Source organism: Sapajus apella, unplaced genomic scaffold (assembly GCF_009761245.1).
Source record: "Sapajus apella isolate SASKATOON/1434 unplaced genomic scaffold, GSC_monkey_1.0 scaffold28, whole genome shotgun sequence".
NCBI classification, from domain to species: domain Eukaryota; kingdom Metazoa; phylum Chordata; class Mammalia; order Primates; family Cebidae; genus Sapajus; species Sapajus apella.
Genome location: NW_022436968.1, coordinates 24,249,224 through 24,265,950, shown reverse-complemented (window position 1 = coordinate 24,265,950; position 16,727 = coordinate 24,249,224). Strand labels below are relative to the sequence as shown.

Genomic DNA, 16,727 nt, shown 5'->3' with positions numbered 1-16,727 from the left:
CTGAGAGTACTGAGAGTTTCGGATAACCTCTTGAGATAACTGGATATGGAAACAGCTGATGTAGAACTCACTGCAAGAGTCTCTGTTTTACTCCTGCGATCTGCCTCTGTGGGAAGTTGCTCAGTGAGTGAGCAAGCCTCACACTGTATTGATCAAAGTAATGAGGTGCTGTCATGTTAAATCCAAGCAAGTCCCAGATAACCTATTTAGTAGGTGTTCTCCTTAGCCACTCTTAAGTTGGGTGATTAAACAACGATTATTAAAGTAAAAAACATGACAGCTTGCCTTTGATTTAGAAGTTGGGAGAATAACGTTTATCTGTTGTCGAAACCTAGTTTAAAACCTTCATGTGTCTTTGTAGCATTATCAGGCATCCAGCAGATGTCACTATCATAGTCTGTGTTTCTTTTTTTGGCTTTACTGAGTAATGTTTACAGGAAGTTGCAATTTGTGAGGCAATACTTTATCAGTGGTCTAGTGACAGTTTCTGTTCGTTTGCTGCTCTGTAGAGTACTAAATCGAATTACCTGCCCGAGTATTTCTTGTGAAAGCACTTTTCTCTATCTATAAGCATAAAATGCAAAATATTCCTGGCTATATATTTTGTTGTCTCACATATAGAAAATGTAAATTTTTAAATAAGTAAATGTACTTTAATTTCTTTTTACCACTAATGCTACATGTGTATTCAACTTTCAATATAAAAATAGGGTTTAGATAATCGGAGCTGTTTTTACTCACATTTCTGACACCAAATATGTGGGTTTTTCTCTCTCATACCAACAAATTGTCTGGAACCAGCTGGGTGTCTTACAATTTACTTCAAGTCAGCTCTCTGTGTATTGTCGGTTTCACATCTTGTGAATACTGTATTTTTAATCCTTGTTTGGTTGAAAAGTATCTGTGTATAAAAGGACCTGTGCAGTTCCAACCTGTGTTGTTCAAAAGTCAATTGTTGGCCAGGCGTGGTGGCTTATGCCTATAATCCCAACACTTTGGGAGGCTGAGGCAGGCAAATCACCTGAGATCAGGAGTTCCGCCAACATGGTGAAACTCCATCTTTACGAAAAATACAAAAAAGAGCTGGGTGTAGTGGTTTGTGCCTGTAATCCCAGCTACTCGGAAGGCTGAGGCAGGATAATCACTTGAACCCAGGAGTGGGGGGTTGCAGTGAGCTGAGATCACTCCACTGCACTCCAGCCTGGATGACAGAGCAAGACTCTATGTCAAAAAAAAAGGATATTTCTTGTTATATAAAAATATAACATCACAGACAATTATCACAGAGAATTTCTAGTGAGTCTTTCAAAATATATCCTGACTTCATAACTATATATTCCATTATTTAACTTTAAAATGTTCTAGGAGCCATGAATGAATGTCTTCCCAACTATTTCATAAAAGCAATATTCAAAAGAGGTTAAGGGAACAGCTCTTCTCTTGCTTTGAACAAAAGATCATACCTGAATTTGGGAACTGGTGTTAGGGTAAAAGGCTAAAAGTGGCTTAAAGAACAAAGAAGATTAGTTATCTCTTAATAACCATTTCAAGGTAAGAGGTTCAGGTTGCAGAGCAACTCCGTTAATGCAATTGTTGGTCTAAGGCGTCCTCATCAGTGGCATGGTTGAGGCTGGGTTGCTGGGAGTTCCAGCAGGCAATAATGAGAAGGAAAAGTGTGGAGGATGCGTGCTCACACTTATGAGCCTGGGCCCAGAAGTGACCCACATCATTCCGCTTGCTTCATTGTTAAAATTTAGTTAAATGATGACCTCTAACTGCAAAGGCGTTTGGGACATTTGACTGTGTATCCAGGAAAAGAGGGAGAATGGACTTTGGTAGACAACTAGTAGTTTCCACCATAGGTCTAGTGGTTCATTAGTTTGTTTGGCAATGACCTTCATACATGGTTCTTGGTGTTCTTTTCAGGAGGTACACTCAGTGTACAGAATTTTGGCTGGGATTTTGAATATTGGGAACATTGAGTTTGCAGCTATTTCCTCTCAGCATCAAACTGATAAAAGTGAGGTGCCCAATGCTGAAGCTTTGCAAAATGGTAATTATTTGATATTTGATATTTGTGTGCTGTGTCGTTGCCAAAGCACATGCTTCTTTTACTTTGGTAGTTTTATAAGACTCTGTAAAATACAGTGCAGCATTTGCTGGTCCTTCTAATGGCTCTGGATGTTTTCACCAACTAGTGTTTCCCCAAGGGTGTCCTGTGGAACACCAGTGTTCCTTCCATTAGCTGCTAGTGTTCTGCAGGAAATAATTCTATGACAGGTAATTTTGAGCAGTGGTTTTCAGCCTTGGCTGTTTTTCAAAAATCATCTACAAACTGAAAAAAATACAGGAGGTTGGACCTATTCTGAATCTCTGAATCCACTAAATCAGCATATACAGAGAGAAACCAGGCACCTGTTAATTTTTAAAGTTCCACAGGTAATTATGGTGGCACAATGAGTAAGAATCCTCAATTATGAAAAATAAACTGATTTAAATAAAATAAAACCCTTTTTGTGTTAAACTGTAGGTCATTTTAGGGCCTTTTATATACGAATGTCTTTTGTGACTGTCTAAGGGTAGAATACAGTCTGCAGCTATTTCTCCAACTTACTGGTCAAAAGACCACCTCCTCTTCCTTTTCTTCATCAAGCATCTATGAAGTAAGAGCTTTCAGAACAGTTTGAGAGATACTATGTCAGGCTGGAAGCTTCTTGGGGTTAGGGTCCTAGTTTGTTTATCTTTGAGTCTAAAGTACCAGGATGGAGTCTGGCACATAGTAGATGTTGAATAAATGCTGACAGACTGACTGAATGAAGGTCTGGCTATGTTCTGTGTCATCCTTACTCTTTGTTTCAGCTGCCTCTGTTCTGTGCATCAGCCCGGAAGAGCTCCAGGAGGCCCTCACCTCCCACTGTGTGGTCACCCGGGGCGAGACCATCATCCGTGCCAACACCGTAGACAGGGCTGCAGACGTTCGAGATGCCATGTCCAAAGCCCTGTATGGGAGGCTCTTCAGCTGGATCGTGAATCGCATTAACACACTCCTGCAGCCAGACAAAAACATATGGCAAGTTCCTCAGAGAGCAGAGGGCTCGAGAGAGCTGTCATTGACCTAACCATCTCTTAGCGTTTGCAAAAGGAAGCATTGGGTCCTCTCTGGGGTTTTCTTTATTAAAGCTTTCAGGCCTTTTCTTTTAGAAGACACAGGTGAGATCCAGGAGACTCAAAGGATTTGTACCCAGGAGGCAAATGACTGAAGGAGCCACTAAAGTGTAGTATTTGAGAGAATAGTCTTGGCTGGGAGCTGGACAAACTGGGTTTGCACCCAATTTCTACAGTTTAACCTATTCATGCCTGAGGTTGCAATTTTTTGAATTTTTGCAATCAGACCTTGGTGTTGACCTTGAGCAGTAGGATGTAAATAACTCCATATGCTTAGCGTTCCAATAATGGAACACCGAGCATAAATGGGTTTTAATTAGCTGCATGTTGTAAGCCCATTTTCTCACCTGTAAAATGAGGATAATAATATCCTCTTCATGGTGTTGTTTTCAGAATCAAAGAGACATTTTATGAACATTTTTAAAGCACAATATCTTACATTATTTTTCCTACTTCTTCAACTGCTTTTTCTTGCTCTTTCCTAAGCATAGGGGTTTCCTATACTGGGAAAGAATTCACCACATCAATTCTGAAGAGTACTCTTCCAGTTACCTTTGTGGGCAGATGGGTGGGAGAATAAATAAGCAACAGCTGCAATCCCTTCAAACAAAGGGACTTTACACAATCTATTTTATATATGAAGTTTCTCAGTAAGAATTTAAAGGATTCTACTGCTTAAAAAAGAAGTTGAAAATACTGTTGAAAGATAAAGGAACAAATAGTTTAAGACATAAACTGCTTCTTAGGGGTGGCAGGATGCCCTTTCCATCAGTGGGTGAATTGGGTGCTCGGGTTGATACACACTTGTGCACATATATTCTCATCATCTTGAGATGGGCGTTTCCTATTCTGAAGAGTTTCATTCTTCTCTGTCGTGCAGTAGTGCAGAAGATGGAATGAATGTGGGGATCTTGGATATCTTTGGATTCGAGAATTTTCTGAGAAATTCATTTGAGCAGCTCTGCATAAACATTGCCAATGAACAAATCCAGTACTATTTCAATCAGCACATTTTTGCTCTTGAGCAGGTAATACTGAACTCTGAAGTAACTAAACTTGATGGGGAAAAGGTGTCTCCAAGCTGCCCACAATTTGCAGCAGAAACCCTGTAGATTAACAGGTAAAAGACTCTAGAGAGGAAATAGGGTGAAGCAGTCCTGGCTAAATAGTCTAAATTTGTCTGAAAAAAAAGAGATATTGATTTCTGTGGAAAGGTATATTTCCTCACTTGAGTGGAGCTGGTGACAAGTTACTCATTTAAATCTTGCACCAAAATTCTTTTGAGCATATTGCTGAAAAGAGCAATATGCATTTTTGCATATTGCTGTGTCCCTTCTACTTAATTAACCAATATCTATGATTGTGTTCAAAATGACACAGGATGACCTTGAATTCAGGACTAAGTTCTTAACTGCTACACTGGCCCTCCCTGTTCCCTGTCTCCTATGTGCCAGATCCCACCCTAACTGGAAGGGTATCTCCAGGGAGGAGTAAGATGTGTTCTTGGTTTTCTAGAAATGGAAATCTTCCCTCTATGAGTTTAATAATAAATAAGACATAGTGAGAAACTAGTGGACCCAAGGGATGGGGGCTCTTTTCCTGGGCAGCAGCCTGTGGGCAGTCTGTTCAACCCCAACCTTTACTTAAACCCTAAGACTCTCTTCTGTATGAAATAGTTATAATAATGAAACATTCTGGCCAAAACTCTTGGATACAGGGATAATTGTTTTAATGCAGGCGTGAGGGCACACAAACTAAACTGTGATTAGATAGACACAAAGACATTTAGTAAAAATATCAGCGTTGCTTTTCTCACTGGAGCTGGATAAATCTGTACAGCACTCCTCTCCCAGTCCAGTCTCGTTTCAGTCCATGTTCCTTCCATTTATTTCCTTGGTAATCTGGAGTTTTTCTAGTTTTCCAACCCTAGATGACTCCTTTGTAGAATTCCTTGCAGAAGAGAAATTTCTCTTCTTGGCTTAAACCATATGTGTCACCAAAACAAATTTTTTTCAGCTTTACTTCCTTGTACATTTGTTTGTTTTTGAGACAGAGTTTCACTCTGTTGCCCAGGCTGGAGTGCAGTGGCGCAATCTCAGCTCATTGTGACTTCCGCCTCCCAGGTTCAGGTGATTCTCCTGCCTCAGCCTCTTGAATAGCTGGGATTACAGGAGCATGTCACCACACCCAGCTAATTTTTTGTATTTTTAGTAGAGATGGCATTTCACCGTGTTAGGCAGGATTGTCTCGATCTCCTGACCTTGCGATCCACACACCTTGACCTCCCAAAGTGCTATGATTACAAGCATGAGCCACCACACCTGGCCCCTTGTATGTTAGTTTCTAAATGATAAGTTACCAAGTCCACGTTTGAGAGAGAGTTTTGCTAGGTTTTGCTGCCTGCCATAGGCCACTCGTAAGTCAGATTTAAATGCATAGCCTCAATGGTATACAGAAGACTCCTTTACTATACACATAAAACATATCCTGCTTTCCACATGCATTCAGTATTGCCTAACCCAGAAAGTCCATGACAAAGTATCCTGGTGGTATCAAGACTAGTTTCGGGCTAGAGAGATTCACAATCTATTTCCCTCCAGATAGAATATCAGAATGAAGGCATTGATGCTATACCCGTGGAATATGAGGACAACCGCCCACTCTTGGACATGTTCCTTCAGAAACCCCTGGGACTGCTTGCGCTTTTGGACGAGGAAAGTCGGTTTCCCCAAGCAACTGACCAGACCCTGGTTGGTAGGTACCTTCTGAGAAAAAGACATATACATTTAGAACAAAACTTGGCTCATGTCATCAATTGAGTGTGCTTTAATAAATTTACCTTTCCTATTTTGCCTATATTTTGTCTACGTGGTGGGCTGTAAGAATACAGGCCTTCTTTTTAATTGAATTGAAATGTGCTGGTAGAATTTGAGTCTTAAAGCAAACACATCACTATTCCTAACCCCTTCCCACTTTCCTATTCCTGCCAACATGATTAGCGTTAGCCTATGTTGATATCATTTTTATAGCGTCCTCTCTCTTCTTTCCTATAGCCAATGTTTGCTTCTCCTTTGTGTGCCCCCAACTCATGTCTTCGCCTGGACCCCCATCCACCTCTAATCTGATTTGACACAGAAGCCATTTCCAGCCTCCTGGCTTCCAGGCTCCTACCTTCGCCATATACCCTGGACCTCCCAGCTAGTTTAGTCTTTCTGAAGCCACCTTCTCATTAGGTTACTGTTATCTATAAGATGAATATAGGGCACTTCCTTCTGACATCAGAGGCCCTCTCCTCTATTCTGTACCCTATTCCTCTGGAATCTTCAGTGTTTTTCACAACCTTTATTCCTCACTTAGATTGTGAGGTGGCTGGGTCAATGAAGCCTCAGTCTTTCCAGGCCATTAGTGCTTAGTGGTTTCTCACACCTAGTAGGCTTTCAACCACAGCAATAGCAGAAACTGTGTGTTAAAGGAGGAGCAAAAAGTTTCAAGCCTTTTCCCCAGACGGAAAATTGATTTGTGGCAGAGATTCACTTTTATGAGTTGAAATTGTAACCCTCAGTGGTTTTCTTTGATATATAATATTGTCAAAAGGTGTCCAGGTGAGTTTAAACAAGGGTCCTCTGCCTTCTGTGGGATATCGTCATGGTTCTAAAACTAACTGGCAGGGCCTCCGATGACATCAGTGTCCATGCTAGGAGTTCTTAGAAACAGCAGGACAACATACGATCTTAGAGCACAGCCTGACTAAAGACAACACTACACAACTAAACAAGGATGTAAGGATAAATGCCCATCATATCAATGATCTTGCTCTACCCTTGTTAATATCAAGGCCTTATTCTGAAAGCCAAGGCCTTATTCTGAAAGCCAAGGCCTTATTCTGAAAGCCCTTATTCTGAGTCACTCATGGTTCCAGGAACAAGTTTTTGTTTGAAAGAGGAAATAATTCACATTGTAACTCTCCAACGTAAAAATCCACACAGATAAATTTGAAGATAATCTACGATGCAAATACTTCTGGAGGCCCAAAGGAGTGGAGCTGTGCTTTGGCATTCAGCATTATGCTGGAAAGGTGAGGCCAGTGTGACAGTTATTAGACTCAAATTTGACAAAGCGTAAGTGTCTTTATTACCCTGTCTGTGCTGCTCATGAAATTGCTTACAGATTTCTTTCTCCTTTCAATTCTTCCTGAATACCTAATCATAATCCTTAAAGTTTCTCAGTGGTGCTGCTCACAGAAAGTTGCCCCTGGCATAGAAGCAGTTTCTCACTGGGGTGGCCCACAGAGTCGCCATCTGCTTCTCACCTGAGGTTTGGCCGATAACTGACAGCTCTCCAGAAAGAAAACATATTACAGCTTTTTGCAGTGTTTAGAGGTAAATGTTCACATTCTAAAGTCATTTGGTGACATGTAGGTAATGGAGGAAGGTTAATATCACAGTGGGGCTCAATTTTTAGTACTTTAATCATATGTCTAAGGGGACTGAAAGTATCCAGATGAAAAGAAAAACAATTCACATTATTATCCAGATGTTAAGCGCTTACAACTTAACTGAAATTTCCACTTTTCATACATGATACCTCAGTCTCAATTTCAAGTTCCTGAAGCAGATTAGTGACAGATTCAGGAAATTCCCTATCCTATAACCACAAGCTACTTGCTGATGTTATTCCCAAAGGAGCCATTTAAATTATCGCTGATTGGCTCCTCTGGAGTCTGCTGAGGCTGTAGGTCCAAAAAATAGGTAAGAGTCCATAGAAGGCATTTTTGATTATTTTATTGATTTAAGATGTATTGAAATTGTCTTTCATATTTCTATCATGGCATTGGAACTAATTTTCCTAACTGGATATTAGGAAATTCTAGTACAAGGGAAGGGGATTGTTTTTTCTCCACCTAATACTTTACGGTATGTATTTTGAATCTTTGTTAGAAATTGTAATTCAGGCTGGGTGCGGTGGCTCATGCCTATACTTCTAGCATTTTGGGAGGCTGAGGTGGGCGGATCACGTGAGGTCAGGAGTTCAAGACCAGCTTGGCCAATATGGTGGAAACTTGTCTCTACTAAAAATACAAAAAAATTGGCCAGGCATAGGCCGGGTGTGGTGCCTCATGCCTGAAATCCCAGCACTTTGGGAGGCTGAGGTGGGTGGATCACAAGGTCAAGAGATTGAGACCATCCTGGCCAACATAGTGAAACCCTGTCTCCACTAAAATACAAAAATTCGCTGGGTGCGGTGGTGCATGCCTGTAGTCCCAGCTACTCATGAGGCTGAGGCAGGAGAATTGCTTGAACCCAGGAGGCAGAGGTTGCAGTGAGCTGAAATCGCACCACTGCACTCCAGCCTGGCACCTGGCATCAGAGTAAGACTCTGTCTCAAAAAAAAAAAATTAGCTGGGCATTGTGGCATGTGCCTGTAATCCCAGCTACCCAGGAAGCTGAGGCAGGAGAATTGCTTATACCCAGAAGGCGGAGGTCACAGTGAGCCGAGATTGTGCCAGTACACTCCAGCCTGAGCAACAGAGCAAGACTCCATCTCAAAAAAAAAAAAAAGAAAGAAATTGTATTTCAGTTTTTGCCCTTAAATATTTCATTTACCTTAGCATATTAATGTCCTCCTCAGAGTCTGAAATACCCCTGTCTACCCTGATTCTCCTCCCTGTTCCTCTTTTCTGCCTCCCATTCTTGTCTCTTCCTCCCACCTCTCTCTCCATCTCACTGTCCTTTTGGACCTATTTCCCACCCAGCCCTCTTCTTGATTCTCTTTTCCTTTCTTGATTTTAGGGGAAAAACTTTTTTTTTTCTTGACTCTGTGTTTTTGCTGCATTCACTTGCCATTCAAAGCTTATTTGCAGAGAAGGAATTATCTGAGGGCGTTCCTTAAAATTTATCTGAACTGGATCCCCTCTGTTCTGAGAACCAAGAACTACTCAGCATCCTTGAGTAATCACTCAGATTTCATGAGGACCTAGGGAGGCAGTGAGAGTACTTAAAGTAGTTGTGAGCATAGGGCCAAACTGCCTGAATTTTGGTGCCTACCTACCACGTGTGAAATGTGTGACCATGAGCACATTACTCAGCCTCTTCCTAAGTCTCTACCTGCCTACCAGCAAAATGGAGATGATAATAGTGTTTACCTCATAGGATGAATGTTTTGCACATGGTGTCTAATATATTTTAATAATTATTCTGATTGATTCATCTTTGATAGGACTCTTCAAAAAACCACTAGACAATGAATTAAGATAAACTGGCCTGTCAAAATCATAATTTTTCCCCTTATCTGGTGCTCTAGCTATAAAAGCATGGCTATGTCAAGATGCACTGTACACAGAGGTCAGTTAATGACAGGCTAGACAGTTTGCCAATGTCACCACTGATGGAGAGTTGACCTGGCTAACTTGCCATTTACTATTCATGTTACAGGTATTATATGATGCTTCTGGGGTTCTTGAGAAGAATAGAGACACTCTCCCTGCCGATGTGGTCGTGGTCCTGAGAACATCAGAAAACAAGCTTCTTCAGCAGCTCTTCTCAATCCCTCTGACCAAAACAGGTACCTGGGAGCCCTCTGGTAGCCCTGCTCCTAATGCTTTTGCAAGATCAGGTGGCATTTTCCAGTTAGTGTCCAAATATTTCCAGGGCTGCACCACCAACACGGAGCTTCTTTAAGCAGGAGTAAGGGTCTACATTCAAGAAAAGGAAAGTGATTGTTTCTTTTGTAATTTAATTGCACAGCATCGGTGTGTACACAGACACATGTACATGCACACATAAACATACATAGACGGTCCACAACATCAACTCTTAGACTTTCTCTTCCTTCTTTGCAGTCGTCGGTTTATAAAGCCATATGATATCATTAATTCATGCTAAGCACTCTAGGATAGTCTCCGTTTACCACGACTTAACCGGAAGAAGATTATTTCTATTTGTGTGTGATTCCAGGTGAATGCAGTGTGCTGAATCAGAGGTATCAGAGGTCAGGGGTTCCTCAAAGATCATCTTGGTCCAATTTCTGCCTAGTTATGACCCCACCCCACCTCTCTCCTAACCAGCAGATCCATCACTGGCCTGTATACATGGCCTTTACTTACTTACAGTTACCTTCTGTTTAGTTGCTGTCCATCCTCATGCCAAAAAAGCAGGAAACTAGGGCCAAAGAACAGAACTTCCAGGTCTTAACTGTTTTTCCAAATGGGTTCTAATTGAGTCAACCTTTTAAAAGTTACCTGGGATTCTGCTGCTTTTAGCTAGGCAGCCAGCTCAGTCTTCTCACAGCTCTGCTCTCAAGGGCTTTATGTTTTTTAAGCTAGGTCTGGAAATAGCCGTGGGCATGCTTTTAAGAAAAAAAGGAAGAGAAACCTCTTTATCACTGTTCATTGTTCACTATTTCCTCTTCCTTTCTTCCTACATCCCTCTTACTGGCTGCCAGATCTGATTTTTAGCAACTTGCAGAGGAGTGAAAAGCCTGGCTAAGAAAAAGAGCCACAATCTCCAGCCTTTGCTTCGTCTTAACTTGGAAGGAAAGTTGAAATCAGGTTCTTTCTTCAAACACGCTCCAGTAAGCAGAACTAGCAGCAGTGCCCATCAGAAGGCTGCCCTCCAGCTTCCATTCCAGACCTTCCTTGAGGCAGCCAGGATGTAACTGAATATGGACTCCCGGGAGCTCGGGGCAGGTATGGAAAGAGCTGGTTGGTTTTTCCCTTACCAGCGACCCAGGGATGGAGACTCTTCATCAGGCGACTTCAGCACAGAAGTGAAGAGACAGCCATTATTGATAGGGGACATGCTCTTATTAGATGATTCCAAAATCTATCTAAATAACTCTTCAGCTGGCATTTACATCCTCCCGTAAATATTAGTTACGACTTGTCAAAACTGTTCACAACTTTGGAATTTCCGACTTTTCAACCTTTGGCAAAATAAAAAGAATTTCATGGCCCGGACCACTAGGTGGCGCTGTGCAGAAGGTAAGGTCCTGCAGCCAGCCTCTGTTCTCACTCGACTCGCCTGGCAGTGGGAGGAACGGGAACAAAGAGATAGCCTCCGCTGCTGCTGCCTTCTTCCCCCTCCCAGAGAGCTTTTCGCTTGTCTTGTAACTGTTTCTGAATCTTGTTCTGAAACCACACTCCACAGCACTTGATAATAGAAACAAACGTGATGTACCAATAAGCTTCCCAGTATTCCTGAGCTGTATATTAGGCATAGCAATTTCCTTTGAGAGCCTAAGCCAGAGCATAGCTTAGGATTCTCCACATTTTGAGTATAATTAAGAAGCCACAAACATAAAACTAATAAGCATGATTCTGTTTTCTTTTTGCGGAATTATTTATGTAGGAATGAATTCAATCAACAAACATGTATAGAACAGCTTCTAGTAATAAGGTACTGTTTATGCAACAAGGGGAATGTAACAGTAAAGATACTGTGGCTTTGCCATACCATACCCAACTAGATCTTTCTTTTTTTTCTTTTTTTTTTCTTTTTTGAGATGGAGTCTTGCTCTGTCACCCAGGCTGGAGTGCAGTGGCGTGATCTCAGCTTATTGTAACCTCTGCGTCCTGGGTTCAAGCAATTCTCCTGCTTCAGCCTCCTGAGTAGCTGGGACTACAGGTGTGCACCACCACACCTGGCTCATTTTTTGTACTTTTAGTAGAGACGGGGTTTCACCTTGTTGGCCAGGATAGTCTCGATCTTTTGACCTCATGATCCACCCGCCTCGGCCTCCCAAAGTGCTGGGATTACAGGCGTGAGCCACCACATCTGGCCTCAACTAGAACTTTCTTTTGCCTTCATTTTCTGTATAGAATTGGGCACTAGCTCTCCTTATGACAGTAGTTGCCCTCAAACCTCAATTGTAATGTGATTGTGCATCCTATGTTGAATGTCAGAATATTACTTTTCTAACTTTAAAACATTCATAGTCTATATTTTTGGGGGTTATCATGTTACAACCTTTGAAGATGGGAACCCTCACTGGACAGAAATAAGTTGTGCTGTTAATCACCAATGCTTGTTTCAGGCATATTCCTTTCATGAAGGGGAAGGTGCCATCTTGAGATTCCCACACATCCTGGCACTTTGGAAAAGAATATGCTAATATTTTCAATGCATAGGAAACCATTTTCTTGTCATTTTAGTTTTTCCTGTTTTAATTGTTTTATCAAAATTAAATGGAGTACTAGTTCAATAAGCATAGATATTATGGGCAATTACTTTGCAAACCTCTTTTGAGAAATGAACTACAGGGAGGAAGAAAAAGATCAAAGTTGGGAAACCTTGGAGGCAATTAGCCCGAAACATAAAAGGAGGTCCAGTGTTGGACTCCTGAATTCTGAAAAAGAGGAGAACGTTTATTAGGAAGACCCATAAGAGACATTGGCAGTGCTCTGGCTCCTGATCTTAGTTGTGGTTATGTGGATGTTCGCATTATATTTACTATGCTGTACATTTATGTTCTGCATACTTTCCTGTGTGTGCATTCTGTGTCACAGTAATGTTGAGGTATTTTTCCCCAAAAGATAGAGAAGATCCCTTAAAATGTGAAGAAAATAAAGCTTGATGTGGTAGTGCATGGCTAGAGTCCCAGCTACTCAGAAGGCTGAGACAGGAGGATCACTTGAGCCTAGGAGTCCAAGGCCAGCCTGGGCAACACAGCGACACCTTCATCTCCGAAAATAATTAACATTTTTTAAATGCAAAGAAAAACTTTAATTTCTTTATCTAAGGATTCCTGACAGTTAAGTTGAGGTTTTCCGGTAGATAGATTGCCACTGTCCTTTGCTTTCAAAAATAGGTGTCAGAGAGTCGCAGGCTCACTTTCCTGTTCTTTCAGGTTACCTCCTCTCTGGGCTGCTAGGCAGGTAACAATCCCTTCATTAGGATGTATTATCCTAATGCAAAAAAAAGTATAGTCATGCATAGCTTAATGATGGGAATGCATTCTGACAAATGCATCGTTAGGTGATTTCCATTGTGCCAACATCATAGAGTTCTTACACAAACCTAAATGATATAGCCTACTGTTTTTAGGCTGTAAACCTGTACAGTATGTTACTGTACTGAATGTTGTAGCTAGTTGTAAGATACTAACAAGTATTTGTGTATCTAAACATATCTAAACATAGAAAAGGTACAGTACAAAGATGGACCCACCAGTGTATATGCAGTCCATTGTTGACCAAAATGTCACATGGCGCATGACTGTACTGGGGCTTGATTTAATTTCTTATCAAGGTTGAAAGGATCAACCTCTGTGTGTATATGTGCAATCATAATATAAAATCATATATAGTAATCCAAGTTGCATTTTCCTGTTTCCACCTCCCAGTTTCCAAAGTACTGAGGAGATTAAAAACCATAAGGAGTGGAATAATGAGGCCCAAGGTCGCCAGGAGACAGGGCTCCTCCCAGGTTTCTGCAGCCCCCTTCTTTTTTTTTTTTTTTTTTTTGTTGACATACAGCCTTGCTCTGTCGCCCAGGCTGGTGTGCAGTGGTGCGATCTCAGCTCACTGCAAACTCCGCCTCCTGGGTTCAAGCTAATTTTTGTATTTTTAGTAGAGATGAGGTTTCACCGTATTGGCCAGGCTGGTCTCCAACTCCCGACTTCCTGACCCTCCCACCTTGGCCTCCCAAAGTGCTGGGATTACAGGCATGAGCCACTACACCCGCCCACCTGCAGCCTTCTTCTGCCGACACACGGCTGCATCTTGCTGTGGAGGTGCCTGTGCGTGAGAGGCACACTCTCATTGCAAGGTTCTCAGTGAGGTTCTGGTGAAGGGAGGCAGCCACAGTCAATATGAATTCTCTCAGATCTCTTCTCATGCTTATGCAACCAGCCTTTTGCCTGCAAATGGGCCACTTCAGACCTGATGAAATGTTCTTTGTAATACTTTCTATTGATAGGAAATTCTCTGAAGATTTTAGGTGTGAAAACTTGAAGTAGCAGCAACACTGCTTTCTAACCCTTCAGCTGGGACTATTCAAACTGAATGATCCAGATAGAAAACATTAAAAGGAGGATGTTATAACAGGGTTTCATGGCATATTTTCCTGTTTGGGGAATGCTCCACTTGCTACTCTACACTGACAGAAAAGTTCAAAAGACTCACGGGGAGAAAGAAAGAGGGCTTCAAAAAGAACTTGAAAATTCGCTTTTGTCTTTGAATCATGAATTTGTAGTTTGGGGTGTTAAGGGAGTTATGAACTTGGAAAAATAAGAATAGCACCAGAGGGAACATTCTCTGAACCTCAAAGTTTGATTTTTGCTTCAGAACCTAGAACTGAGTTTTACCCTCATTGCTTTCTTCTGTCTGAAGACTCAGGTCTCTCCCTTGGAATTTGATTTGCAGTCAAAATCACCAGTAAAGTATCTCTTTCTTGACTTCTATTTGCTCCTCTTTTTTGGATGGAAACCTCCCACGTACGCTTTCATACCACTTCCACTGCTGAAACTTTTGCTGTCAGTTTTCCGAGTCCTGATTCTGTAATGCCCAAAATGAATTAAACTCTTAAGAGTGCCTTTTGGTAACCATCTCTCAGTTTACAGTTTCCACTCATGGCTGTTGCTCTATCCTGACAGTTTAGCAAAAGGGTCTGGCAGATGAGCTGAATCTAAGTGACAAAGTTTCAGGGACACAGACATGGATAGTGCCGGCTGTTCCTGAAATGGAGGCTCTGATGACCCAGCACCATCAGGGAGCCCTGGGGAGTGAGTTCCTCCTTACAAAGACGCCTACTTCTATTCAGTTTGGGAGTGTATTTCAGTCAATAGATAATTATGTATTTTGAATCTGTCTAGATACAGTGCTATGCATAGGTTATTTCTAGAAGTAATACAACAAAGTCCCAGCTAGAATGGCCAGAGTGCTAAATCCCAAAATAGATAAAAGATGAGCAAAAAATCTAAATTCCGAACAGGCATGTAAATCCGTAAGTGAAGCTGTATAACAACTATGTCCATACAAATAAAAATAGAAGGAAAAGTCAGGGAAATGTCATGGGTTAACATGAAGAAAGACTTCTTTTAACCAAGAAGAGCTTATTGGATTGGTGTGTGTTTGTTTGTAGTAGGAGACTAGAGAAAATTGGACAGTCTGGGAATAATGAGGCATTCTAAGCCAGAGTCTACAGCACTGGAAATGAGAGGGAGGTGGAAGTTAGATGTTTAAATCCATAGGACAAGGAGGAAATAACTCTTTGGGCAGGAGGAGGTTATAAGGAGGAAGAAATGATGACAGGCTGCTGAGCAGAGGATGGCTCATGATGCCGGTCTGAACTGCTGTAAGTGGTTGGGCTGGGCTCCTGAAGAGCACAACTCTAGGGTGAGAAAGAAAAACTTGAACAAGGGTGTTAAAGACTGACTAGTGAGAGCCAGGGTGCACCCAAGGCATCTGTGTGTATAGCTATGTATGGACAGGTACTCAATTAATACTTTTATATTCTAGATTTAGATTTAGGATCCAGTGTGAGTAAATTTTTGTTTAAGATGTGAGGTTAAGGTGTTTTAATGTTTTTTCTCCATAACTGTGCCCAGTTGTTTCAAAACCATTTGTTGGAATAACTATCCCTTCTCCATTGAATTGCTTTTGCAGCATTGTCAAAAATCAATTGGTTATTATTTATGTGGGTCTGTTTCATAGATCAAGGTATCTACCTCTTCACCAATACCACATTATTGCAGATTTATAGTAAGTCTTAAAATCAAGTAGTATGATTCCTTCAACTTTATTCTTCTTTTTCAAAATGGGTTTGGCTATTCTAGTTCCTTTGTCTTTCCATAGAAATTTTAAATGCATCTTGTCTGTATCTATAAAAAGCCCTGCTGGGATTTTGACTAGAATTGCATAAAATCTAAAAATGAATTTAGGAAGAATTGGCAACCTTGCTATGTTGAATATTCCATTCCATGGACGTGGTATGTCTACTTATTTGGATCTTGTGTGATTTATTTAATCAATATTTTATTTACAGCATACAGATCCTGTACATGTTTTATTAGATGCATACCAAAGTATTTCAATTTACAGAGCTAGTATAAATGGGTATTTTAATTTTGATTTTAATTATTCATTGCTAATATGTAGAAATACAGATGGCTTTTCTTTTTGTGTACTGACTTTGTCACTCACAACCTGGCTAAACTCATTAGTCCTAGAAGGTCTTTTTGTTTTTTGTTTTTGTATAATCCTTGGGATTTTCTGTATAGACAATCATGTTGTCTGTGAATGAGAACTCTTTTGTTTCTTCCTTTCTGATCTTATGCTTTTTATTTGTTTTTCTTGCCTTATTATACAGGCTAGGACTTCTACTATGATGCTGGATAAAAGTGATGAAAGGAGGCATATTGCTTTGTTCCTGATCTTAAGGAGAAAGCATTCTGTCTTTAACCACTAAGTATGATGCTAGCTGTGGGTTTTATGTAGGTGCCTTTGCACTTACTGCTCCCTATATCTGGAACACTTTTTTTTTCCTAAGACATACCCATGGCTAACTTCTCTCCATTCAGATCTTTTCTCAAAACCTGTCTTTTCTGGCTATCCTGTTTAAACTTAA

General features: G+C 41.0%; 1 protein-coding gene across 2 annotated transcripts in view; it reads left to right on the top strand.

Moving 5' to 3' along the window:
- Nucleotides 1-16,727, top strand: part of MYO3B (myosin IIIB) — a 499,023-nt gene that overhangs the window by 251,829 nt on the left and 230,467 nt on the right. For both annotated transcript variants that reach the window (XM_032293013.1, XM_032293014.1), the window contains exons 17-22: nt 1,927-2,053; nt 2,860-3,070; nt 4,046-4,193; nt 5,766-5,919; nt 7,152-7,240; nt 9,597-9,726. In XM_032293013.1, the coding sequence (XP_032148904.1) occupies nt 1,927-2,053; nt 2,860-3,070; nt 4,046-4,193; nt 5,766-5,919; nt 7,152-7,240; nt 9,597-9,726 (859 nt within the window). The remainder of the gene's footprint in view (nt 1-1,926; nt 2,054-2,859; nt 3,071-4,045; nt 4,194-5,765; nt 5,920-7,151; nt 7,241-9,596; nt 9,727-16,727) is intronic.